Below are 27416 nucleotides of genomic sequence, written 5' to 3'. Positions count from 1 at the left end.
GCCAAGTTGCTCACTATCCCGCCAGGACTGACTACTTCATTTCAAATAAACCATAAAATGGCATGAATTACTTGGGGAGAATAAAATGTTCCCTTTCAGTATGTATGTTCATTAGTTTTTCTCTTCTATGCTGGTTTTGTCTGTTTGTTTCATATAGGATTTTCTTTAGCTATATTTCAAAATAGTGAATAGGAGGATTAAGTCTTAAAAAATAAAAGATCTCATTTTCAGTTCTATCACACATAGAATAAACAGTACATCTACTTTTTGATATATGACCTTGAGCTGCCCACACAGTCTGACCCATTTAGAACAACAGTAGTAAAGTGTGAGGAACTTTGAAAGGTTTCTGTCCATAGAAGTATCAACATTTGTTACCAACATCTATTTCCATTTTGGTTTTCGGAGATCTCAACATTTGAATTGTACTTTGTGTTTCAGTTTGGATAAACCTCAGAGGGTAACAAAGATGAGACCCAAGCTGCACACCAGCTCCAACTCATCAGTTGAAATGATAGCATTGCATTGTTTCCACAAGACAAGGAGAAGAACCGAAATCTCCATTTCCAGATCTGACATCTGTTCCAATTTAGTAACAAACTAACCTCATTCTCCATCCCCCATACGCATATCCGCACATATGCACAATGGAACACTCAATTTTAAGGACATTTGCTTCTGGATCTGGATTCATGTTGGGTCACTTCTAGTTTCCAGACACAACCGTAAATCAGTCTAGTTTCACTAGAAAGAGTGGAGATTCACAGAGAGCCCCAGGCAAGGATCTCTACCCAACTTTCCTAGCCCCAAATCTGGCTCTGCAGTAATACATTGTATTTATTTTCAGCAGTGGAATAGTATCACATACAATCATAGCCTTACCAGTAACAATTTATGAGATTGTTCCCCCTAACCCTCCTACATCTGGTTCTTCACAGAGCTTGTACGCATCTTCAGAAATCACAAGAAAATAATGTCTTTTCCCAACTCTGCTTTGAACCCCCACTGTTTTAAAAATATGGTAGCAAGAGGAACAAGAAAAGCTGTGAAGGACAGCAAGGTTGAACCTCTGCTCTCAGGACACTGGAGCCCATGAGCCTGCCTGATCATGTGGCCAGACTCAGTCCCTTGCTGCCCAGCTTGGAGCAGCTTGGCCCAGCAGCACCAAGGAGCTGGGGTCAAAGTATCTTCCAGCTAGGCAGCCAGTCGGTCGGTTTGGGAAGCTCGGCAGGGAGCCACAGTGGTCTCATAGTTGACTAACCTCAGGCCTTAACTCGACTGCTTTTGCGGTGATACCAGATAAAGGAGTCCCCCTGTCCCCTTCTTGCCTCAGCTGCCCCATATGCTTCAGAAAGTGCTCTTCTCCCTTCTCTTTACATTCACGTAGAATCCAAAAGTTGAGGAAATCAGAAATACATTGCTGCTGTGCTCCAAAGATTGCAAACTGCAAGGCAGGGAGGGAGCTGGTCACCCACAGACACATTGCTGTTTTGCACCATGAACACCATGAGGGTAACAGCCGACCTACCACTTAGTGGTTTTTATGCCAATCAGAAGCTGCAGTGATAGCAAGCAGCCCTGAATGCCTGAGATCAGCAGGTAAGCCTCAGAAGCATTTCATTTTCCCATGGTCTGTTTTCATACTTCATTTCACACACAAGTACATGGGCAATTTGGAGCCTTGAAAGTGAATTCATAGCACAAATCAATGCACTGTAAAAAATATTTACAGCCCCAAAGCATAACTACATTCATGTGCTAATACAGTAAATGTTTTTAAAGTCAAAGTAGCTTGAAATGCCATTTTTCCCTGTATGTTTCCTCCTAAGCTTGTGCAGCTTGTGTGCTTTTTAACTTGAAAAAAATCTGAAATTTTGTATTTGCAAAACATTGGCAGGGTGAGAGCCCTGGTATTAAAATCTCCTATTTAATAGGAAATTAATTGAAGCAATGTATTATTTCCAGAGTATTGACGATGATCCTGCTGTACATGTGGGGAAAGACTCCAGCATCTTCACATAGTCTCTGTTGAGGATACCGCTTTGCTGCTAATTATTTATGTAAATGTCTAACAACAGAGGGAAGTCACCATCTCATTTAATGCAACTTGCGTACTGCTCACTGAATGCAAACAGCTTTTAGCCCCAGGCTCGATTCAAACCAGAGGCAGTTGTTAAATTATTTGTGTTGATGGTCAGATCTCACATCTGTGAGGATGGAGGAGAGAAATGATGCCAAGTCTTAGGTTTGTTCTGTGCAAGTTCAAGGCAGATCCAACCAAGGAACCTCTACCTTCCCCTCAGGAAGTTATGGGGAGGCATGGGAATGGTGACAATTTGGGAAGTGGTTTGTCCCCACCTAACACACAAGTCAGGTCTTCAGCAGGGGGAGGATGGCAGAGCTGGCTCTGACCCCATCTGCCACCCTCCCCATCATTCTGCCTCACAAGGCGCCTCATCGCTGTCGAGCCTATGCCTCACGCCGTCTCTGCATGGTAGGCAGAGTCTCCCTCTCATTTTTTATTTTTACTTCCAGTGTGTTCCTGAGGATGAACAAAATGTACTAATCACATCCTGTGACCACAGAGTGATATATAAATCATGTTTCTGGGATACACATGCTTTCTAGCGCTTCCTCTGATGCTGCCTGGAGCACTGCAGACATGTGCTATCTGGCCTTTCCAAATCCCAACCCTTCGCAAGGGCAAGCGTAGGGCACAGTCTGCTGCATCTGACTTCCAAAAGCAGTGGGGAATATGGCTGCTATCATATTACTTGTCTAGTATTTACCAGATTTTCTAGACATACGCTCTCATGGCCCAAGGTCTTGGCTGTGTCATTTTAGATTAATCAGGCCTGAGCTATCCAGGTCAAAAATGGGGTCATGAGGGGTGACATTCAAAATTGAGAGTTTGTCTTGACAACAGAAGAAATAAGTGCTGTCCCATACTATAATCCGAAATAAAACGGCAACAGTTTTCCAGCAACTTTATGAAAAATCTGTTAAACTGACTAGACTCCATCAGTCATGATGACAATCCCAGCACGTATTTTCTTTTTCCTGTTTTCTCTGCAATAAAGTGACCCAGAGATGTTTTTCCATTCATGAAACAAATAGGGAAATGTCAGGTTAAAGGCTGAAAAGAAGAACTTGGCTAGGAGCAACACTTCTTTAATGTTATAATTATTTATAATTATTGTTAATATTATTGTATTAACAAATGAAACAGCTCTATTGTTTTACGCAGCAGAAATCACATGCCCTTGTGGTTCATTGTGCACTGTTGCACATTACTCTAGGGTAGGCTTAAAACAACTTCTCTATTAATCCTGAATAGACACGTGAACTTGCACATACAATTTCCTGGGGTGGCCTCAATCAAATCATCTCACCTGCAGTGAGACAGATGAAAACTCTGCCACTAAGGTCTGACCCTGAGCTGATGTAAAGTTGAGTAGAGCTATAGAAATTGCCATGCCACAGGGCTGTACTGAGAGCACCCCCTGGAGCCAGTAACACCCGGCGACATGTGGTCCTAGCTCTCTGCATGTACTGCACCTCAAAGGGACAGTCCCTGTAAAGACATCCATTTACACAGCAACAGTCAAATTTCTCCATTTAGATATCCCATTTGCATTGTCAGTCACATTCACTGTCTTATCTCCAGGGAACTTCCAACTGCTTCATATTCTAGTTCAAGTGCAAATTCCTACGACATGAAGCAAACACCTCTGGCCCCTGGAGCAGCCCTTTTCCCAGAAACCTACATAGGAAAACCCATGGCACTCTAAAAGACCACATGGCAGAACTGAACCTGTTCATTCTAAATCCGCTTTTATTACTGTTTCCAACCATCACATGAATCACACAACATGCAAGTCGGAAAATGCAGACACCAGAGATCAGCTAAGGGGCAAATACCTTTCACTTGTGAGTTGCAGATCAAGTACCCAGCTGCTGCCCTCAGCAGTGGACTCTCTCCCCAGCTCACAGGGACTCTGAAATCTGGTGCTAACCTCACCGCTCCAGTAATCAAACTGAAAAAGGTGCCAAATCTAACCTCTACAGCCTGCTTCTCCAACTTGTCTTCCATAAAACACACTCCACAGCAACGCTGCCATAAGCTCAACAGAGAACACTGACGTTAGCAAAGCTGTTGGGTTCATTGGAGACCTAAACCCAGCAGAGCAAGCCCCTGCACAAGCACATTTCTGCTCTCTGCCCACTAATTGGGCAACGAAGACAAAGTGAAAACCCCAGTGCCGAGCCAATGGATAAGCCGCCAGGAAATTTCAAACTGCTCCAAGCATGACGGCCAACAGAAACCATGACGTAAAGTTCAGAAGAAGGTCACTGCTTCAAAATCTCTTTCTAAAGAGAGATTTTGTTATGTTTTTACTTTTGCAAGCATGCATCAATAAAGCTAGAGTACCAGAGAGAGGCAAAGAAGGGTGAATGTATAAAAAAAGATGCAAAGTAAATTTTAAAGTACTTTTTGCCTGGGTGGTTCAGGCGCATGTTTTCAGCCTTTGGTACAACGTGTGCATCTGCAAAACTCTGCACTGATGGGCATGGAAGTGATTTAAATGGCTGCCCATGTCCTGCACAGCTGATAACTCACCTGTACCATATGGTCCGTGGAGCTGGACAGACTCTACAGAAGCACCTGACAACCATTTAAAGGGTTCTCTCTGAATTTGGAGGCTTTACCTTGCATACTTACATATTAAGACTTTGACTGAGGTTAAGACTATGACCTGGCCTGGTTCATACACAGGGCAGAGCTGGGACGAAGCCTCACACCTCCCATCCACCCAGCTCCAAAACACCAGCCACATCCTGGAGGTGTCAAAAATTTTTTATGCTTACTAAAAAACTTTGGAGATTCAAAATGAAAACCCTTGGCCACCTGAAGGAAAGGGATTACTTCCTTGCAATGGGACTCTGGTGTCCTCCTGTGTCTAACTGTGCTACAGCTGAGTATATCATCTCACTGTTTGCAGGTTTTCTATTTAGTGTCATAATAACACAGAGAGATATTACATTAAAGTGGGTATGCTCTCCTTCATTAGGACTGGATCACCTTTGAATTAAACAAGGAAAACAAAAACCCAAACACCTCCAGGTTTTCTGACAAAAGCTGTGTGCTCTGCCTTGACTCTAAGGTCCTCTAGGAGCTCTGCACAAGCCAAGACAACAGATTTAAGGTATTTTATCTTGTGTGATTTGGATATAGACTTAGGTTTTTCGGAAGTAAAATAGAAACATGACACCAGTTCAGCCCCAGGTGTTTTCCTCTCTCCTCATGTTGTGTTTCATGGCAGCTTTCCATATTTGAAGGCTATCACACATGGAAACCCATATCTTATAACAACACACAATCATTTATGTGACTTTCCAAATCAAGCCAACATAAGAACCGTGTGGACTTACAGAGACAGAAAGCAGGTTCGGAGATGATCCAAACAACCAGCATGGCTACACTGCTGAGAGAGCTATCAGTCTAAAGGTCAATTCTAATCCCACTAGTTGTAAATACATAATCTGCTAACTGTGCTAAAGAGTTCTTGCTGGGCTGTCAAAATATTTGCCTATAATCTGTTGTGCAGTCCCCAGTGTAGACCACAGTAGGGTCCACTTCTCATGAGGTGATCACGTGAAGCTTCTCTAAAATACAGAGCAAAACCATGCCACTGAGTGTTTTCAGAAAAATCAACTCTCAATGGAAACCCAGGAGGAAAGACAGCAGATCTTCTCTCCCTCATGCCCACTACATGTGTACCTCCAATGTGAAGTCCTCTGATAAAGAATTAAATGACTTGTGGGTAGGAAATGACAAAGGGCAATTAAAATTATATTAAACTTTGTCATGGCTTCTCTCTGGTGTTTTCCGCAACACAAATGTCAGAAGATTAATTTGTTTACTGTCCACAGATGCAATGATAACCACAATTGCTTCCCAAGGAATATTCAGTACAGCAGCACTCCAGGTCCCTCTCTGCCACCACAGCATTTTTCCACAGAATCTACTAGGGACTGCCACTGTCGAGAATGCCAGCATGTGGTCCTGAAAGCACGAGGTGCCCTGCCTGAGCTCAGAGAGCCAGGCCCACTATCAATAGAGGAGGAGAGAATCCATGCTATCTGCTAGAAAGAGACCAAGAGAGACATCATGCAAGCATGGGCTACAGCGCACCCTACGCCACTAAAGGCAAAACTCTTGCTTCTCCAATTAAATCAGTATTAAACTCATGATATTATTCCTGACTCAAAAATATTATCAATGAAAGAAGCAGCAGGTTAACGAGATTAGCCATAGAGATGTTGCCACACACTGAACTACATGACTCCGTCCTTACATGCATGCATAAAAACTCACACAAGGATTTTCACTGGAGCCCATCAGCCCATTCACAGAAGTGGCTGCTTGTTGCTACAGATAAAATGCTTATCACATCGCAGCCTGGCCCACCGTGTGTTGAGCACATTCAAGTGAGAAGGCGAGTGATTTGTTTGGGCTACTTCCATTTTGGGGACAGGACTTTAACCTCAGTCATTTGCCTGGGCTGTTTCCATTATGTTTCCCTTTTCTGAGTGACTATCAAAGTTCTCAGAATAGCGGAAGATCTCCTCCTGGGCATCGCAGGAGCTTAGGATGTGTCAGATAAATGCATCAAAGAGGAGATTATTCCTGAACGCTAAAAACCCACTGGAAATATATATGACAGCCCCAAGGCAGCCTGACACTAGCATCCCTCAGCTGGGGCTGTTAGACAAACAGCTCATATTTTACTCCAAGTGAAAAAATCACACACATTATGGTTCTCTGACACTCTTTAATCTTAACACAGCTGTGAGCTTCTTTCAGCAGAGAAACCTTCTGGGTGAATGTGACCTTTGGATAAATCCTTGCATGTTCTCTGTGGTGGTATTTATTGTTACAGTCAGGCTAATGATTCACTTTGTGTACAGCCCTGGGAGGGATCTTTTTTCCAGCAGCCCCACAGACCTGTAAATGTATTCCTCCATCACTGTCACACCTGTACTGCAAAAGGGGAAAACAAAGGGTCAAGCAAAAAAAAAGGTATTCTTTCACACTTTTATTTGGATTACTGCACAGAAAGACAGCATTCACGTTTACAAGATATATAAGGGAACACTAAAAATTTTTAATGGTGAAGCAACTGGCTTCTGGTAGACTCTGTAAGTTATTACTGTTTTCTGGAAACACTAGCTACCAGGACATAATACATTTTCCTGAGCCAAAAGGACAAGGCGTCACTGCGCTTGCAGAACATTCCCATTCAAAGCAGGCAGTGGACACTACAAGAGAGGAGGACAAAACCAATACGAGCCTTGAAAACTAAACCACACGTCTCTTTGCCAGCTTTCAGAAATGCCATCAATCTTAAGATAAAGCTAGTTTTCTTGCAGTTGACACTCAATATTACAAAATTGTTACTGTTCCTACTGCACGTAAGCATAGTAATCCTGTCTTGGTCATTCCACACTCAACTCACAACACAGTCCTTGTGCTGAGCCACTAAGAAGCCTGAATTTGGTCTGACCATGTAATCTGACAGGCTCCAAGCTGCCAAGGAAGAGAGGGTGAGGAGTTCTCTGGGTCTAACTGTTGAGTGTGTTATTGGGCTACTTCATGAAATAAAATTTTGTCTAGAGCCCTGAGAGCTGAACTAGCTTCACTCTCACCACCGACAAAAGGTGAATCAAAGAGTTGGTTCATGTTGAACTGGAAGACTTTCTCACATCTGAATGAAAAGCAGACTTAAGAATTTTATTAGTACCTTAAGCTTGAAAATGAAGGATGCTGCCAGCCTTGAGCCAGCATCTGCAAGAGATTAATTTCATAGAGACTGTTAAAAAAAGAGCAGTGTTCAGATCTTTAGCAATGTGTATAATTCAGGCAACAGTCAGAAGCAGACAAAAATACATATGCTGTATATGTAGGAGGGATAGTCATGTAATATGTTGGTTTATGAGATCAGGCTTCAATCTCTGACTTCCCTGGCTCAAACTCTCTTCTTTCAGGCACCTGATGTTTTTAAATGATAAAACTTTAAACACAAAATCAAGAGTAGTGGTGACCTGGAATGAATTCAGCTGCATTTTCTGGCTTCCCAGAAGCAGTCCATGTCACAGAAGTCACCAGATTGTTTGCAGTCATTCTGAGACAGTCAAGGACTGGATAGATACAGGGATGATACCAACTCTGGACTTCAGCAAGCTGTGCTGTCACAGCCCAAAATGGAAACATAACAGTAGGACACTGCAAGAAGCTCCTGTTGCTGTTGTTCATATTATACCCACTCAACACACAATGCTCCCTCCCTTAGGCTACCAATCCAGCATTTTCAGGCACTCTTCATAACCCCAACAATTGTATGTCAAAAGGGCATATCCACAATTAAAAGGCCCTTTAAAGCAACACTGTAAGGCTAATTTCTGTAAAGTATTGTAACAAACATTGTAACAAACAATGGAGTCATTCTGAAAGCCAAAGAAACAAGTTCCTATCCTTGGAAAAGGTTGCTATTGGATGTCTATACCATGCAACCTTCTGTTTTCAGTAAACATCCAGACTTGGTAGGCCTTAGGGGAAAAATCAAGCTTAGTTTCCCCTCAGTCAGTATTGGTTCTCAAGTCAATAAATCTTAATATCGACCACAACATAGAAACCAGTAACTGTTTAATATCTTCTTCTGGGTTTTAATTATAAACACTGAGGAAAATTGTCAACTCCTGACTTCCTAGTCATATGGAAAAGCTTTTAAACATTCTGCATAGACCGCTGTCGATCAGGCCCATCACAGTTATGGAACTAAAACATACTCTACCAACAATTCTCTGAGCAAGTACACAGGATCTTTAACCTTGGCATGACTTTGAACTCAGTGCCTGCATCTGCTGCAAGGACGGTGAAGATAATAAAATGCATCTTTTTATGCTGCAAGAGTTATTATTTCCAGTGCCACAGTTAAATTTCCTCTGTCCATATAAAACTGTAACTTCCATAGATGGGGAATGTTGACAAAAATCCCTGTGGTATTGCATAACTAAAAAGCATTCCTGGCCAAGTACTTTATCATTCGGAAAGAAATATGAACAACACTGTGAGACAAAGAGAAATAAAAGAGACAGGTGAAGAAAATTCTGGGGGCTACGAGACAGCGCACAGTTTGCATGCAGCTGATAAAGAGAACCACGCAGTGTGAATTCCTCGCCTCAAAAAACAGATGGGAATCCTGGCCAGGGATATTGCCTGGCTACCCAGTAACACAGGCTATGGCTATGGCATAGATTATGACAAGTCAGGCAGCAGTCTAGACATCTTGGGAGAAAGCACAGGCTCATGAGAGACTTATCCTGCCAGAGAAGTTTGTTCTCTCATTGTCTCTCTGCCACCGTGTTTTGTGTGATCTCACCCAGCTGTGCAGAGTATGTGTTTCACAGGTGCCTGCTAACTATGTTCTTCATCTGCAGGGGATGGCTGGACACCAGTTTGAAATGACTGTCTTAGAGATCAAACTAACCAGAGGGGCAAGCTATCTGGAAATCAGTACAGGTGCGTTAAAGGAGAGCTGGAAGATGAGCCAAATATCCCTTACTAGTGGGCTGAAATATCTGGGTACTGCATTTCAATTTTGTGCTTGTGTGTATTTTTGAAATCAGATATTCTCTGCTAATGGTTGCAGTGAAGATCTGGGCCTTCTGTATAGTGAGGAATCACGATGCAAATAGTGGGAATTACATATTTCAGATGCTGACAAAACACAGCTTAATTAATATATAGAATCTGAGGGCATGTTAACAACCTCGATGGCAGATAAAATAGCCACTTGTTTGTGGGATGTGTAGTTCTCTGATTACAGAACAACCTTCAACCTCTCCGAGTGATATATTGGTGATCCTTCTCTATATTGTCAGCAAATCATTTTTGCCTTTGGAAACAAGGCCAAGAAGTGTATTCCTCATGCCATGCAGTCTCTAAGCCTTTTTCAAAAAAGTTTTCTGTACCCACAGCAAATCTTTAAATCACTGAAAGTTTATGTCACCCTCTGAGGACATCTAGGACATCTATGATCTATGTCATCACCTTGCCATGATGAAAAATACCCCTCCAGAGAGTATGGATATTTTTTTCATGAATGATGGGGTGAGAAAACAGTACAACAGAAAAGAACCATGTAGACAGACAGATGAGCAGAATGACAAAAATGGACTTTCAAACCTCAGCCAAATCCTTGATATCTGAAAACAGAGTATGGGGGCTTTCTTGCATATCAACTCTTCCTGCTCCAAAAGCAAGTCCTTTATAGTCCATGCCTCAATCCATTACTAGGTTTTGACTTGTTTTAAGGTTCTTACTTGCCAAAGACACATTTCTGCATGGAGTATTAATGAGGTTGTCATCTAAAGGGGCTTTACAGGAGCAGAGAAGATTTAGTACCTTCTTAAAAAGACTAGCAATGATTTCTTCTGAAAGTTTGAGAAGAATTTGTGCTTTGACAAGAATAAGACAATACACTTCTTGTGCATGTGAAACCTCTTAAATCCCATCAGAAGGACTTGAGCTTAAAGCCAGGAGCCAGGCACTTTCACATTTTAATCTCAAACCTGCTCTTGGCTTCCTGCACAGCAAAGAACTCTTTCTTCATTTCAACAACTTTAAACCAGGGTGCAGTGAGAATTAAATGTTTACACTGCAATTTGAAAATGTAAAGTGCTAAGAAGGAGCACTTAGGAAATGAACTTTGTAAACTTTTTCCTTGCTGCCATGGTATCACCATCCTCAACAGCCTCTTACTTCATGTACTCTTAGACTACATAACCTTAAGCCCTCATTCTCTGTAAACTACATACCTCACTTGAGAGCTGATGTACAAAAATCAGCTGTCTGAATACCTTAACACTTACGACAGCTTCCTCTGGACTGATCATAAGAGAAATGACTTGTTATTAATTTTCACATGCTGGATTTATTTTAGCTTTTATGTTTTAGGAATATTATATAAACAGAATGTTAGTTGTAGGAGTACCCAGGAATGCAAGAAAACATATGGCTCCAACTCCCTTCAGTATTCCCAGCACATTCCCCACCAATTTTAATTTCAACTGGCTTAAGTGGGGGAGTCAGGGAGAGACTTAAATGCTCTCATCCTCTGCATATCATGATGAAGAGGTGAAATCACAGCACCTGCTTTCACATTTCCAGAGCTCTCCATGTGGGTGAAACTATAATCCTACCACTCCCTTTGGGTGAGGAAGGGACTGTTTATGGTGTATTTTGGATCCAGCGGCATTTTAGTTCTACCCCTGCTCCAGGATGGTACTGGTAATCTCCAGCCTTGAGACCTCACCATGTTAGCCTAAGTCTAGGCCTGCTCTGACGAGTCCACCAGAGACAGAGTTAATTACAAGAGCAGAGCCACACATGTCTGTTTCTAAGAGGCATCTCAACAGTTTAAAGGGTGGGTGAACCTGACACACATACCCATGCATCCAGCCGGTGCCGTGTACCTTACCCAAGATTAAGTATTGTGATGGTAAATATTTGAGATGGATAAATACATATTCCTGTGTAAGCACAAGTACCTCCACCTATTCTTGCCTTACTTCCCATGAGTCTGCTCTTTGCTCTGCTGTTGCGACGCCCTAGTGTACAATAATCCTCAGGTGCCAAGATTTGCCATGGGGGGGTCATGAGCTTTTGCTGTCATGCCCCAAGCCCTCATCAGCACTGGTCCTGCCACATACAGCTGTGTAGGACCCATGTGCCCACAGTTAAATGAGGCCTGTGCCTGCCTCTCATCATGCTGCCAGCGCCTGGTGCTCACTCTGCTGTTGCTCTCAGTGCTCTGCTGCCCAGGGAGCAAACATTTTGCAGGCTGAATGGCAGCAGTAGAGATCTTCCAAAATGGCTTGTGTTGCGCTTGTTTGCGAAGCTGTGTAAATCACCAGTAATGTGAGGTGCTGATTCCTTCATGTGCTGTGAAGACTGAAGGAAAAACAAGGCTTGAGTAATTAACAGAATTGCTTTACACACTAGCACTTTGCACACTTGAGAGAGCAAGTGTGGAGTATGGGCCCTTCACGTGCCTATTGACACACCAAGTCCTTATGAGGATGGACAGGAGAGCAGCAGATTTGCCTTTACCCCAGATTGCTACTTTATATTACAGACAACTACTAAAAAGCTGATATAATGCAAAGGTCCCTGGAGATCCTGAAGACTAGGAACACCCCAGATTTTTTGGATGCCCTGTGAGATTTAGAAAATAACAGCAAAACTGAAGGAAAAACCTTCAGCTATTAAAAAAACCCACAAGAAAGCTTTCAGTTAAATCTAACCCATATAAAGTCTCCAGGATGGACCCCTCGCATGCAGCAAGTCAGCTCTCCAAACAACAGTGAGAGCAAGCTCGATAAGCTGCTCAGAGCTGTCAAAACCTTCCTAAGGCAAACTTTCTACAGAAAAGTTTTTTGTGCTGGTCACAGCTCACGTCCCGCTTTGTCTGGTTATCCTGCCAGAAGCATAAATGAACTCATAAGAATAACAGGAGGATTAGGTTAAGCTTATTTTTAAAACGTTTCCCACAAATTCGTCTCATTTGCCTGCTTATAAACACCCTCGTTCATCTTTGCTGTGTGTCTAATTAGGCAGGATATACTGCAGGTGGCTTAAAATAGGAGCTGAAATATAGTAGCTTTGCAGTTATGCATGTTAAAGGAAAGGTAATTAAAATTTCATGCTATGAGATGTAAACTGATCATCTCAGGGGCCTGAAAGGGATTTCTCCACCGTATATGACATGGCACAGTTGGCCAGCTACAGTATGGGTGGGTTTCCTCTTCCTTGCAACACTTACTAGCTTCTGCCCAAGGCAGAATATGAGATCTGATGAGTTGGTTTCTTGAATTATTTATTCACGGAAATAGACATATTACCATCAGCTAAGCATCTCTGGATTTTATTTAAAATCAATACTGCAATAAAGCTTAAAACATGAAAAGCTAAAATTAAATTAAAACAAACTAGCAAAGAAAGCCCTGCTGTGAACATGTCTTAGAGGTTAATTAAAATGAGATCGAACAGAGGTCCCGGATTTTGTAGCAGCTGTAGCTAAAATTCTGTAGTACCTGACAGAGACGTAGGGTGGTTTTCTCTAATGATGCTGAAAACTTTTCTGAATAGCATCACTCCAAAAAATGGAATTTATTTTCACAGCTAAAAAGAACACTTCAGTGTAGCAAGTATTTTTGCTTTGGCAATGGATCAAATGCACGAAATGGCAGGTGGTGTCTTTTAAAACATTTCCACAAGGGAGGATATCACTCTACTTTTTACCAGTTCTTCCCCCCACTTGCTGTACTCTTGTTTTTAAAAATCATGCATTGTATTATATTACTGAAACATCAGGGGTGTTTTCCAGAATGTGAAAGGGCCCTTTCCAAAAAAATATTTATTAGTGTGTGCAACAGGGATGTGCTTCTATTTTGACATGATAGTCCTAGTGCACACTCACGCTTACTGTGAAATAGTGACATTTTAAGACTGCAGCTTTAATAAAGATATCTGAGACGGGGAACTCTATATTAAAGAAATTATGCCTAGGGCATGTTTAAAAGCCTGTCAGATAAGCCTTGAAAAATGTGAGGGACAGCAGACTTAGCATTGCAGGCTTTCTCTACAAACTTCTTACAGCCAAAAAGAAAGAACCACCAGTAAACTCAAGTCAGCAAACCAGAAAGGATCTCTCAGTTGCCTGTGACCAGACAAATTAGGTCTTCTGTATTGGAAAGCCACTCCTTAGATTTCCCCTAGGAAAAAAGTGACAACCAGACAGGATCTGAGAGCCCCTATCTGAAGCGTTTCATTTTGTCTATCCCAGTAAAGAATGGACCCGCTAACTCTGAACCAGCTGAAGCTTTCTTAAATTGTCTGTGGTACAGCAAATGGCAGGAAGGCTAACCAAGGATTACTAACTGATACAAGAGATTAGTGTAATCAACCTGCATGGGACAGAACAGACATAATGATGAAAGCCTGTTGCCCAAATATATATTCCCACTGACTTAAGTGAATCAGGATTTTATCCCATGACTCCAAGGAACTGTAGAAAACCAAACAAAACCACCCTACCAAACTTCTGTTAAAGGTAATATGGGAACAACAAGTTCTGAGAATGCAGTCCATATTGATGAATGAGAAGGACATTTACGGTACCCTTCTTTTCTGTTAGATGTATCCCCCTCTCCTCCCTTCCCCATAGTTCCTACCATTATTCAGGATCATTTTTCTCTCAGTCAAACTGACCTTACATTTTCACATGCAGAGTTTCACATCTGTCAGACACTGGGCAATGAGGAAGACAGTATTTGCTTATGAAACACCTGACTTGAATTTCATTGAGCCAGGTAATAAACGAGAAAGAAATGAAGTTTTACTAGGCAGAAGCAGGTTTTTGTAATAAGCCTCTATATACCTGCATGCATGATAATCACAAACTGAGTTCTTTCCTAGAAAAGAGAAAAGAAGCCTCTCACTGCACTTGCAACCAGTAGGAAATAACATCTCATTCAGTGTAAAAGGACAGTGTCAGGTACGGTTGTGATCATGTAATTAAATAAGCAAAACAAACACATTCCAGACATGCCATCCTTTGAAGGAAAGGAAACTTCCCTGGGTTTTAATCACATAGTAGCATGTTGCTTCATCTGGTTTTCCTATTAAAATATCTTCCCTTGATAAAAAAAAAAAAAAAAATCATTAACTTGCCATATAGGGAGGCACAAAGTGGGTCATCGGGGAAGCATGCGCTTCTCAGCTGGAAGCAAGCCATGGATGGTCCCAGGTGAATGGTGTCTGTCCAACACCACAGTCTTGTCAGATTTGGAGCCCTCTCCACCCTCATCCCCCCCATTCTCAATACCTCAACAGGAAAGGAGACATCTGTGAATCTTCTGGCACTGCTTCAGTGTTTTACAGCTGTAATAACCACTGATACAAAGAGAAGAATGTTTTCTAGCCCCAAATTCCTGAGGTACTTTTCTAAACAGACACAAGTGGATGGGGCTTGGTTCTGTGAAAAATACCCCACTAGGGGCAGGGGTGTGGGGAAAGATGAAGAGGGATCATGATCTGCAGATAATTGAGCTCAGCTTGGCTTCAGATTTATCTTTTCTGACCACTCAACCTATTTGTCCAAATTCAAACTTCTAATCCTTAAATCTAAACAGTATTTTTCTGGCAGCTTGCACTCACTCTTGGCTACATCAGATGAAAAATACTTCAAGGAGGAGGCTTAAAACAGTGGTGCTCTATAGACTTATATACCTGTGACATTTTTTCAGTACTTGTTACCATCAGCATATAAGTAGCAAAGTTTGATGCTTGCTGCTAGAAATCACAAAGTGCCTCAGACACTACGAAGTCCATTTTCTCCCATTTGCTAGCACTGTCAGTCACCAGCAGTGTAAGTCACGGTGCCTCTTACCTGTATGTCAGTGAGTTCATCACGGAATGACACAAGATGCACAGGCTGACATTTAGAAGTGGTTTGGGGAATAATGTCGATCTGTATAGGGGCATAAAGTAAAGGCAGAAGGCAGCCTGGCCAGATATGCATGGAGAGTGTGTTCCCAAGCACCAGTGCTCTCATAAGGGTTGGGAACACTGGCTCTCCCAGTGCCTATGCATTTAGGCTTAGTTCTTTGTGCATTTCTCCAATGCAGATCTGCAAAGGATCACCTTTTTTAAGTAGAATGACATAAAGCAGAGCATTTCTGTGCAGAAAGTCTGAATTATTAAGCACTTAACAATGCAAGCAACTAAAGCTCCAGTGGTAACTTCAAATGAATGAAAGACTCAAAGATGCTGAACAGAGCAGACTGGAAAGTGGAGCATCTAGCTCATAGGAAACTCAAGTCCTGGTGCAGATTTGCTTAAAAAAATACAATTATTATTTCAAATATTTTTAAATTCCTTTCTAACCAGAAGCCTCCTGGGTTGTACAGCTGTTCAGTGACAATTTACCCAAGAAGCTGAGTAAATTGTTTCATCCTGAGCTCCTCTCTGTTGTGGTTACACTGCTGCTAGTCCCAGACTCAGGGCCAGCTTCAGGCAGGCTGACAGGCGCAGGAACATCCCTACCTTAGCACGAGGGCGAGAAGGAGCAACAGCCCCTGCTCTGTGCCAGGTCTGCGAGGGGACCAGCCACGGCTCAATGCCATCGGTCCTTTTCTCAAGCCAACACCACTGGCTTGTCTTGAAGCAGGGGACAGGCCAGCTCTGCCCTCGGGTGGGTAGAAAGACAGGTGTGGAGGCTGGTGCAGAAGCTGGAGTCTGGACAGGAGTCATCCTGCTGAGCAGGCAGAGCTACAGCCACCCTTTGGTTACACCACAGATGAGCCCTGGAGCAGCCTGGCCTCAGCTGGAGCAGGACAGGCAACTGCTGTGCCCACATGCACAGCCACGACCAGAAAACCTTGCAGGGAGAATTTTGCAATACGCACCCTTGGCACCAAACAGAGGGCTCCAGAGATCCCAGTTCCACTCCCCCCTTTAACACCTGAAATGGGTTTTTCTGAAGTCATTCTTCAGCCTACATTTCTTTTGCACCATCCTGCTGAGTGAACATAGAGGCATAACCACATGAATTTTACAGCTGTAGGACATCATTGTTAACAGGGAAAAAAACCTTCAAACCTTCTGCTTCAAAGCCACAAACTCTTGGTCCCCATCTTTTAAATAGAGCTCATAATTAACTTAGCAATGCTACAGCTCACATGCTCTCTGCAGCCATTCATGGCATATCTGTCAAACTTAGTAACAGAGCTGATGGACTACACAATATTGCAATTTATGCTCTAACTCTAAACAATAATATTTTCTCTAGTTAAGTGGAAATTTTAAGAAAAACTGCAAGACTGCAGTGGTTAACTGGATAAAATTAATTGGTCAATTGAAATAGAAACTCATTAACTGATTAACCAAGAGATAAAATGGAGTAATGTCATCACAGTCACAAGGAACATTTAAGACAAGAATTGCAATAAAGCAGATTTGCAATTCCTGAATGTATTTGATTAACAGATTCAAACAAATGAGGCTATTACTATGTTAATTACTGCTTGCAGTAAAATACTGAATATGATTAAATTCAAGTGTTTGAGAGAAAAAACATACCTCTTAGGACAATTACAAAAGAGAAAAAGAGTAACTAATTAGTTGGTATGCTGTTGTCTATCAAAAATGTAATAATAATAATAGCAACAATAACAAAAATATATAATAATGATAGGAAGAATAATAACAATAAAAATACTTGTCTCAAGAGTTAGGAGCACAGATTTTTCAATCTCAGATGGTGAAATCTACTGCATGGCAAAAGAAAGACACTGAATATTTTTCCAAAGTTACGGCAGTAGCGAGAGTCTTGAGAAATGTCATTTATGAACTCAGCTATTATGAATAGTCATTTATGAACTCAGATGCTGTGTAGGTGTATTAGAGATGGGTGAAATACTGATATCACGTTGATGTCACATTCGAAATCTGCTGGCAATTCCAAACTATTAAAGAAACCTACTAGAAAGCCACGGACATTAATGAGGGCAGGTGTTACTAGGAGTACTAGTCCTGTGCCTTCCTTTACAGCGTGTTCTGCAGCCCAACTTGTCCCTGTATCGAGCAGCGTTGCTGTGCCTCTGTTTGGGGCTGCCTGCTCCTGCACCTCCCAAGGAGGCTCCCAAGAGGCGTCAGCCATGGCCAAGCAAAGCAGGCATGGGGGCACACTGGGGACATGCCCCCCACACCATGTTTCTCCCTGGCCTCACCAGGGCTGGATTCACCTCCAGGCCCCTGCTCCATCACAGCTTGAAGATACACAATGAGATCATGAGGTAGGGCTTGGTGGGCACAGAAAGTTCTCTTCTCCTTCCTCGAGTCTCCTAAGCTCCCCAAATCCTCATTCTGGAGCTTAAATAGTACCATAATATTTCTTGATAATGTGATAGAGCTTTTCTTGGTAACAGCAGCATGAAAAATTTGGATGGTATCACCTATTTTAATGCTGCTTACATGCAAGAGCAGCTTCCCAAGTCTGAGTGCAAGCTTTACTGCAAACATGGTCAAAGTATCCCCTCTAAAAACCTGCTACTGAGTAACTTTGGTAACTTCTTTTCTTGGCAAGGACTAATCCAGGATGCTTAGCTATACTAAAATATCAAAATAGACAAGTGGCAATGGTGATGACTGTCACTGCTAATCTCTTCTTCATTCAGACTTCACCAAAATCTCCTAGAAATTCAAAATTGTTTCCCTGCTTAATGAACTTGCCTCCATAAAGTTCAACCCTAAGGGTTATTTTTAGAGCATTACTATTACTCATGAGTACTGAACAACTAGCAATGCATTAAAGACAAAAAAAAATACCAACCCAAACCTAAACAAAACAAACCACAATTAAAAGCCCATAAAACGTGTCTAGTTACAAAACAAAGAATTAGAAGAGTGGTATAAAATTAGATGCTAAAATTTTTAGTTTGCAGTCTGGACTCTTTCAAAATCCTTTCTTGTGCGCTTATGTTGTGCTTTCTTCTACCATGTGCTTTGCAGAGAAACACAAGTCACCAAAGTCACAACATCAAAAAAAGGGTTAAGGGCAAGGTGCACAACCATTTCCCCCAAGGTGTTGCAGATCTATCAAGGTCAAGCTCAGGAGTTAGCTGTTCTTCACCCCACAACCATGCAGCCAGATCTCTACTCTTTAAAACATTAACCATATCCTTTTCACCTAACAATCATGACAACCTTGCTGTATATGTTTTTTGGATGGCTAACAAAAGGAGAAACTACAGCTGTAAAAAGAATGAGACTTAAAATGAATTTTAGACATCTTCACAGAAATCTCCTCAGTAACACAGTGTCAGACAAATGTTTGCAATGCATTGTTCGCTGCCTTTTTTGGTATTTGGAGAAAACACACCCTAATTTGTAATGTTCCTGCTGAGTTTATTTCTATTTCTGAGAATTCTTATTAACAGCAGGTCACTAGCAGAGCAGCATAATGAAAATGAGGCAATGTTGATAATATAGGCAATAATGACCAAGAAAGGTTAACTCTTGAGAATGTGTTTTTTCAAATGGAAAAATTCCGTAACACGTAATGTTGGAGGGTAAAAACTGAGAAGTTATTCAATTCAAAGAGGAGATGAATAGAAAAATGAAAGAACCTGACCCTACCATTCTGCCTCTTCATTTCTCTTACTGCTAGGAGCTTGTTCATAGTTAGAAAAGCAGAATTGGAAAAATTTTAGTTAAACCTAGCCTGAAATTAGAAAACATTGACTAAATATGCTTTTCTAAAAGACCTCAGTAAAAAGCCGCAAAAGTTAATTTACATTTCTTTTAACGATAATTTAAATTTTCTGCAATAGTACATCACCAGCACTGGGTTTTCTGAAAAAAATTCATGAAAAATGCAAATCTCTTAAGTACTCATATTTATACTTCTATACACACATGTGCGCGCGCACATATTTATATATGCAAAGATTTATGTTAGAAAGATTCACAAAACTTTCTTGAATGTGTGTCCCATAATCATTACCTCCTTGCGGGAATCCTTGTATGTCAAATGTCCATGGTCATTGAACAAATTATTTGCTACAACTTTGTCAGTTTTTAACAAGAAGTAGCATTCTACTAAATACCATTATTTAAGTATAATTTATATTTTTTCTTTGATTCCTGTATTGGGAGCTGAGCATTCTAACAGCTAGCAACATCTAAATGGAAGCAAATAAACTGCTACTTCTGACAGAATTTGATGGTCAATTCAACATAAAGTTTCCTTAGGGAAAAATAGACTTTTCTACAAAAGGATATAATAAAATTAAATACTTGTTTGATTTCATTGTCTTTCCAGGACAAATAGAAGACATCATTTTAAAGGAACAGAAATGCTCTACAGTAATTCTTGTGTGCAAGCATGTAGAGATTTCTTTTCTGGCTGCTGTAGCCAAAATATAAATCATTTTCCACTGTGGTGTCAGGAAGTGTATTGCACTAAATTAATCACGAGCTACTTTAAAAAAGGGACAAAAAATCCACTGCAAAATGAAACAAATCTCTCTATGCCTGTTTTTCATTTGCATTGTCATCACTTACCTTTAGAGGACGATGGAAGTGAGATGGGAATGTTGCTGAAATGCATTCAACAGACCCTGTGAGTGTGTGTTAGCATCACTAGTGCTCTCTTCTGTGCCTCCAGCCATTGGAAAAGATAAAGCATTATAACCTGCACACAATATAATCTTCAATCTTTGCCAGGCTCCTAGCACAGGGATACACTATAGTAAACTAAATGCAGAAGCACATAGACTACAAGCCAAGCTGTGTGTCTTCTTCTAGCATTTCCCAGCCCCAGACGTATTCTGTTGGGGTAGATAAGTCTTTCTGTCTCATTATAAAAGAAGAGGAAAGGCAATTCATAAGGGAAATGGAGTCATTTCAGAAAGCCTTTCCTAATAAGCACAATAGTTCAGCAGATGTGCACAAGTGGGGAAAGCTGGGAGCGCAGAGATCAGGCAGCTCCATCAGCCATCATACAACTGTGACTCGGGTTGCTTTTATCTTTTATGTCAGGCAATCAAAAGAAAAGTCAATTTTATTTACTGAGTGAGGGGCAAATAAACTCATGACAATTAAAGAACAGAAATGATGTCTCTGTGGTTTAGACTGGAAGCATTTTAAAGATAAAAAATCTTAAATAATTCACTCAGACAAGGCTTCTAGATCCTCATCTGTCTTCCTTTGCTCCCAGGGCAGGATGGGCATGCACTGAACTTTTTGTTAATTCTCTCCTTTCAAAGTCTCAACCCACAAAATACACTATCCAAGAGGCACCAGTAATACTTAATATCCCTGCTTTAATAAAGCCATTTTCAAAATGCTTCTGGAAGACACACTTCTCTGGACCATAAGCAATAGCAATTAAAGTCAGCGTCAACTTTACAGCTGATTTTGAAATCAGAATGAGCTTACCAAAACGTTTTGAAGTCTCTTCCCGCTCTCTTTTCAGTCTCCAAAAGTACTTTTTCTCTAGGTGATCATAAGCCTGCCTGCCCTTCTCACTGTTGGCTGCTCAGGTCTTTATTAGCTCAAGACCATCTTCTGATTCCTGACTCAGAAAAGCTAATGTAACTCAGTCTGTATATTAATTCTTAGCAAAAGCAGCTCAAAGCATGTGCTCAAATGCTACAGAAATTGGGCCAACTGTGTGGCTTTTCTCCTCACATAGTAACTTACTATGTCCCTCCGCAGCAAGCCACACTTACCGGTAAAATGTGGTATAATCCACCGTTGAATGACAGCTCTGAAACTCCCATGCTTTGAGTTTCTGGCATTCCCGGTGAGCTCGGAGTTTCACCCTGACCGTCCCATGACAGAGCTCGGGCACAGGTTTTCTCTGTGGGCGGCTGCAGAACTCGTTGGACTCCACGCGCCAGGATTCAGCAAAGTCGTCCACGTCAAACTTAAAATTCCCATCACCCCCAATCAGGTCATCTCGTTTGTGCCCATTGTAATTGCCACACAGACCACAGAGTTTGCCTTTCAGATATGGCGCAGCCATGACTTCCACAAAACTGTCTCCATCCCATGAGATTTCCAAGCCTAATAAAGAGATGAGACAAAAAGAGGCACAGGAAAAAAAAAGAGAAGGAGAAATTGAGGATAACAAACTGTGCCTTATGTTTGTGAAACATTGTTCATGGGAACCTAAACAAAGCCATTGGCTTCCTTCTGATAATGTTGTTAGATTTCTATATACCTCCCAGTAAGTGCCTCTGGCAAGTCTAGTGTTTCTTAAATCAGTCAATTACAATACACTCATGCCTGTCTCTGTTTATTTTTGCTTCTCCTTGCTAATGAATGGGGCTATCCTAAAAAATCTGGAGCCAAGGCATAACTACTCTCAACAGTGAAAGAGGGCTTTTGCAAAATTCTGCAAATTGAATCTGCTAGGGCAAATTTCTAGTTGATTTCACAAGGAGCCCAGAATTTCAGCCATTGTCACCCATTGCACAGGTCATCTTATGGAAAACATCCTTTTCTTGCCTGCAAAGGTGATATTGATCACTCATTTGGGTGAGTGATTTCAATTCAACTGTTCCAATACAAGTACCTTATTATGTGTGGGTAAAGAGACTTAAAAAGATGACCACAAATGTCAGATGAATAAAACTGTTGTAAGAAGGCATTCTGAACTGGATTCAAACTGTTCATTCAAAAGGTGTTAATTACCAACCTTTTGAAGTTGTCTTCGTAAGTCAGCAGCACTGGGGAATGATGATAAACATCCAACCTTCACCTAGTGGCTGGAATGCAAGTGCTCTGCTACAATCTGTTTTACAGTAAGGTTTTGCACTTCAGGTACATCAAAATCAAAATTGCTCTCTGTGGGTGAAATCCATTTTATCTATCTGTACCCATCAAAAGCTAGGTGTTTAGCTTAAGTGAGCTGTCTGGGCCTCTCTTTGGTGGAGAGAAGTAGACAACTCTAGGTCACAACATGGGTGTCTAATGCAGAGGGAATAAACTACCTTCTGAATGCCTTTCTGTTTCCAGTGATACTCTAGAGGGCCCAGAGGTCAGGTGGAGACTAAATTTCTAGTTTTTACCTGAGGGATTGTAAATTAAATTAATTTCATCCTTTGAGGAGTAAACATGTGTCTCATAAGGGAAAGCAATTTTGGTATCATATGGGATAAAAACAAAACCATGAATCACTGCTGCTTAACTTCTACCCAAAAATGGCCTTTCTTTTAATTATTTCCAATGTCTGATGAATGCTACTACTTCACATCTTTGCAGTAACCCTGCATCTAAAGATCACAAATCATTTTGCTGACAATTTATTGCCATAAAGTACCTGTGTGCAGCAGTTAGTTAAGGATAAACACAGGAACATGCTTTTAAAGAGGATAATCCAGATTTTTACCCTCTTCTCCCTGCCTGGCCAAGAATACTAAACATCACTGCACGGTGCAGGACCAGGGCTTCGCTCCAGCTTTCTACATTTGCTGTGTGGGCTGGCTTAGCACCACCCTTTCCTCTTGTAAATCAGTGCTTGTCACTATGTGATCCAAATCCTACCCTATCCTCATGTAAGTAATTAACATACCAGTGACTCACTTCAAAGCTGGAACCCTTCCTTCAGCAACATATCCCATTGTCTCCTATGACAATTCCTATCCGTGCGGCAGAGAAACAGGGTGAGGCTCAAATGGCAGTTATGGCTATAGAAGGGGTGTTTTGCCATCAGTACATAGTGTCCTGGCACTTGTGTGGTTTACATCATGTCACCAAGAGTTTGGGGAGTGATTTACCCAGCAAGGTTGTGCAGATAATTCTGCATCAAAGGTCACTGCAGTCTACTGTATCACATTTTCTTATCACTATAGGTTAGCAATGATAGCACAAATATGTCCTGAGCTGACTATGCCTGAAAGCAGTTTCAAATTGTCTAATAAACCCAGCATGGATAGGGCCACTGTGTCCTCCTCCAAAGGCACTTTACACCCAGCCAACTGAAAAATTGTGTAAGACTGCAATTGTTAACAAGGCCAGCACAGTGGCAAGGGGGAAAGCTGCCTTTTAAGCTGCTTCATACATTATCTTTGCTGGACAAATTCAAATTCCAGCTGTCTTTGCTTCTGACAACGCTGAACAAAACAAAACACAGCTTGATTTGCAGACACCAGATTAATACTGCCGTGCTGGCATTTAGAAAAACCTTGCCATTAGCTTATAAACTAAGATTTCTTCAGACTTGAGAATCATATAAACTTTCTCAAAGCTTGAAGCATCAAGATCCAAATTCTCAGACAGCTCTCTTCAGAAAATAACTCCAGTTTTTAAGGCAGTGTTCAACTTCTTCCCCAAACAAGCTCCCTCAGAAGCTGCTGACTTTAAGTAGAGTCACAAAAGACTGGCTAATGATTCTATCTTAATTTTCCTTTTTGCAACTTTTTTTTCTCAAGCCAAGATTTACTGACTTTCAGTGAAATCACTCATGTTCATTACAAAAGGTTAACTCTAAAATTATCCTGAGTATTTGTGTGTCCTTTGTGAGAGTTAAGTTAAACTACTTGTTATATGATGCTCTGTGAACTCTAGGTATGCAGACAAGAATAGCATAAAATTATGACTTTTCATCTCAGCATATAAAAATGCACATTTTTAAATCTAGAGAGTCCCGCTTTGATTACTGGATTTGATTCAAGAGACTCGCAGTTTAACTACCACAAAAGGAAGTACTTTCCTCTAGCTGGGTATTGTTTAATTACACTACATTCTGCTGTAATTGCTCAGATGGAAGGGTAATTTCAAGCTTTGATGAACAGCCTAAAGGTTTCTATCCATAACAGAGCTTACTCCCTTTTGGGGTAACAAGGAAGGGTATTTACTTGTACACGCATTATAATTTTGTTGGAGCCTGATCGCACAGTGCAGTGTGCCTTTTTGTTTGTTCACAAGCAGAAAACTCAGTTGTTTTCTATAAACCAACAAGAGCTATGACAGATGGGATTATGCTATGGAGTGATGTTTGAAATGGTCTCCTTGGCAGACAGAAATTGTTTGGAAAAGTGACTTAGTGCCCTCTTTCCCTCCCCCCCCAAAATGGATGAGTTTCCCATTCACTTGGACAAAGATCAGAATCCAAGAGATGTGAAGCCAAAGGATGCAGCATCTGTCCCATCTGGGGATGTTCAGAAAAGGAATATTCTCTAAGTTACTTTTTAGGGTTTTCCAATTTTCTCCTTTCTTTGAAGGATGATTAACCAACTTGTTACTTGATTTCTTAACTTGGCACACTATGTGCTCTACTGCATTTTAGAAAAATTCTTCTGGATTTATGCACATCACACACTGAGTTCCCCATGCTGGGAACTCCCATCAATTGTTCTGCATGACTTTTCATGGTAAAGGCATCCTCAAGAACTGTCAGACCACTCTTCCCTAAAGATTTAGTGGCAAAGTGGTACAGAAAACCTTAGCAAAGCAGCTTCATGCAAAAGATCAGTGCAGAAACAACAAAAAAAATGCTTCTGCACAGATAAGTAACTTGAGCCCTGTGTCCCTCTGCTCTCTCGTCTTTTTAAACACACAAATTTTATCCAAGGACTCAACACGATCCCAAGCACACCTATGACAAAGTACCTGCAATTGCACAGCCAGAATTGCTGCTGCATGGCATCAAGGGCTACAGCTGGTGAGGAATTTAGCAACAAAACAGGTTTTCACTGGAAAATGCCAATTCATCAGAACTGAAATGCTTCAGGGAGACATATCGGATTCAATGAACTTCCAACACAGCACAGGCAAGGCTCCAAGCTGGTTTCCTGCCAGCTTGCCTGGTGGGCTGCCTGGAAGCCTGAATTCTCAGGGTATGCAACTCCAGGAGAGCCCTGCCATGCAGATTGCCCTGTAGCCAGGGACCACAAGGCTTCCTGAAGCTTTGGGCTCCCCTGTTTTATCCAAGGCTCAACTCCCAGCTCTGCAAAAGGAAAACCAAAAGCCGTGGGAATGCTGGCTGAGCTGTAAGCACCAGACCCCGCACTTCCCAGCCCAATTTTACTTTGAATTTTGCTCCTAGTGCACTGGTTTTTCTTATTTTTCATTACTTCCTCCCTCCTCCTCTTTTTTCACCCTACAGTGGGAAAGCTTTTTTTTTAAAAAAAAAAATCCATGTTTCATTCTGAAACAGAAAATTCTCCAATTTTTTTCCCCAGCACTCGGAATTTCCTGTGGAACAAAAGGTTTGTCTTTAAACCAGTTCTACTCAGCACATTCCTCCTCTCTACAGCTTCTCTGCTGCTTATCCTCTCCCAGCAAAATGGAGCCATGCCGTTCTGCTCCTTTCCAGGCCTTACATGCTGAGGAAAGGAGGACTTGGCCCATCATGCTTCGTTCAGCAAGAGAAACCTGATCCTGTTCTGTTAAGGGGAGGAATTATTTAGGCTATAATTTGCAGTGATTACACACTGTTTGGTATGTTGTCATATGCCATGTTTGCACTCCCTCTGCCAACACATGGATGAGGATGTGTGTAGTCATTTATTAGGCTTGCACCAGAGACAAATGGAATAGCAGCAGGATTAGCTGTCATTCATCTTCGATTGAAAACCTTTCCTTGGCCTGTGGTTGGCTAATGAAATCCACATCGCCAGAATTCACAGCGTTCAGCTGGCTGCAAAGAGAAACCCTCAAGATGCTTTTAATTAGAAGTTGTGAATAATGGTCAACTTGTGTGAATTTTACAGACAGCCACAAAAATCTGCATTGCCACTTTGAGGAATGAGCCCAGAGCTGGGATCCGCATTATGCAGACTTACATTTCCAGGGGCTATATGAACAGGTGTCTAAATTCTCAGCTCAACAGTGGGTGCTAGTGTCCCCCTTGAAAAAAAATGATGCTAGATAATGAGTATGACTATGCATCATGCCTGTGACCATATCACTCCATAAGAAAGATTGGTTTCACTGCTTTCACATGGCATTTAATTGAATTAACAGTAAATAGTATTCTCACTGAAACAGTACTTCACTGTGTAAGTGAAATCTCTTAGGACTACAGTAGTACCTAACACATGCTAATGAGAAAGTTTTAAACTTCCCCTTAGTATTTACCTACGCAAGGATACTATAGTTTCAGAACAGTTTATCAAAACAAATATAAGTTAGGGTTAACATTTTGACAATTAATGTATTTTCTAGGACTCAAAAGACCTGAAAGTCTGCTATCTCCCTTCCCTGTTTCTACAAACAAGGCACCAGATTCTCTGAAGTTTCTGATTTCCTGTTGTTTCTGGTGCTGTGGACTCTGTTCCTCCTAGACATTACTTAAGCACAAAGCAAGCGCAACAAGATGGCACTGAACAGCAATCTAGGCCTTGGTTTTCAAAACAGGACCTCCATTTTGCTGGGCAGCCCAGTGAAATGTTTCCATAATCTGACAACTTAAGCACATTCCAGCCATTAGCAACTATGATTTTATATAATTACCGACTTAGACTGTAAGGTATGTTGCTTCAACTGGGAAAAAACCTGAATGTTATGTTTAAGAACTGATCTCCTCTGTTCTTATCCATAAGTATCAAACGATGACCGTGCATAAGCCAGTCTTAAGTTACTGGAAGTGAAAATCATGGCACATTTGTCTATGCAGGCAGTAAATTGTCAGCTGCAGAATGAAACATAGCTTAGCAAATGTTCTGCCAAAGTCTTCAAACTCATAGCTGGGATCTCTGTCTGCTTGTGGGCTGCAGGGATTTTGAAAGCACTTTGGGTTCCTCAGATCTCTAAAGAGTTGTAACTACATTTATTACCT

At 41.4% G+C, this 27416-nt stretch overlaps 1 protein-coding gene across 2 annotated transcripts in view; it reads right to left on the bottom strand.

Moving 5' to 3' along the window:
• The window catches only part of BMPER (BMP binding endothelial regulator), a 150884-nt gene that overhangs the window by 23704 nt on the left and 99764 nt on the right, over window positions 1-27416 (bottom strand). For both annotated transcript variants that reach the window (XM_074849815.1, XM_074849823.1), the window contains one exon: window positions 21361-21697. In XM_074849815.1, the coding sequence (XP_074705916.1) occupies window positions 21361-21697 (337 nt within the window). The remainder of the gene's footprint in view (window positions 1-21360; window positions 21698-27416) is intronic.

This window comes from Strix aluco, chromosome 1 (assembly GCF_031877795.1).
Source record: "Strix aluco isolate bStrAlu1 chromosome 1, bStrAlu1.hap1, whole genome shotgun sequence".
Classification (NCBI taxonomy): domain Eukaryota; kingdom Metazoa; phylum Chordata; class Aves; order Strigiformes; family Strigidae; genus Strix; species Strix aluco.
Note: the sequence above shows the minus strand (reverse complement) of the source record. Positions and strands in the feature narration are given on the sequence as shown.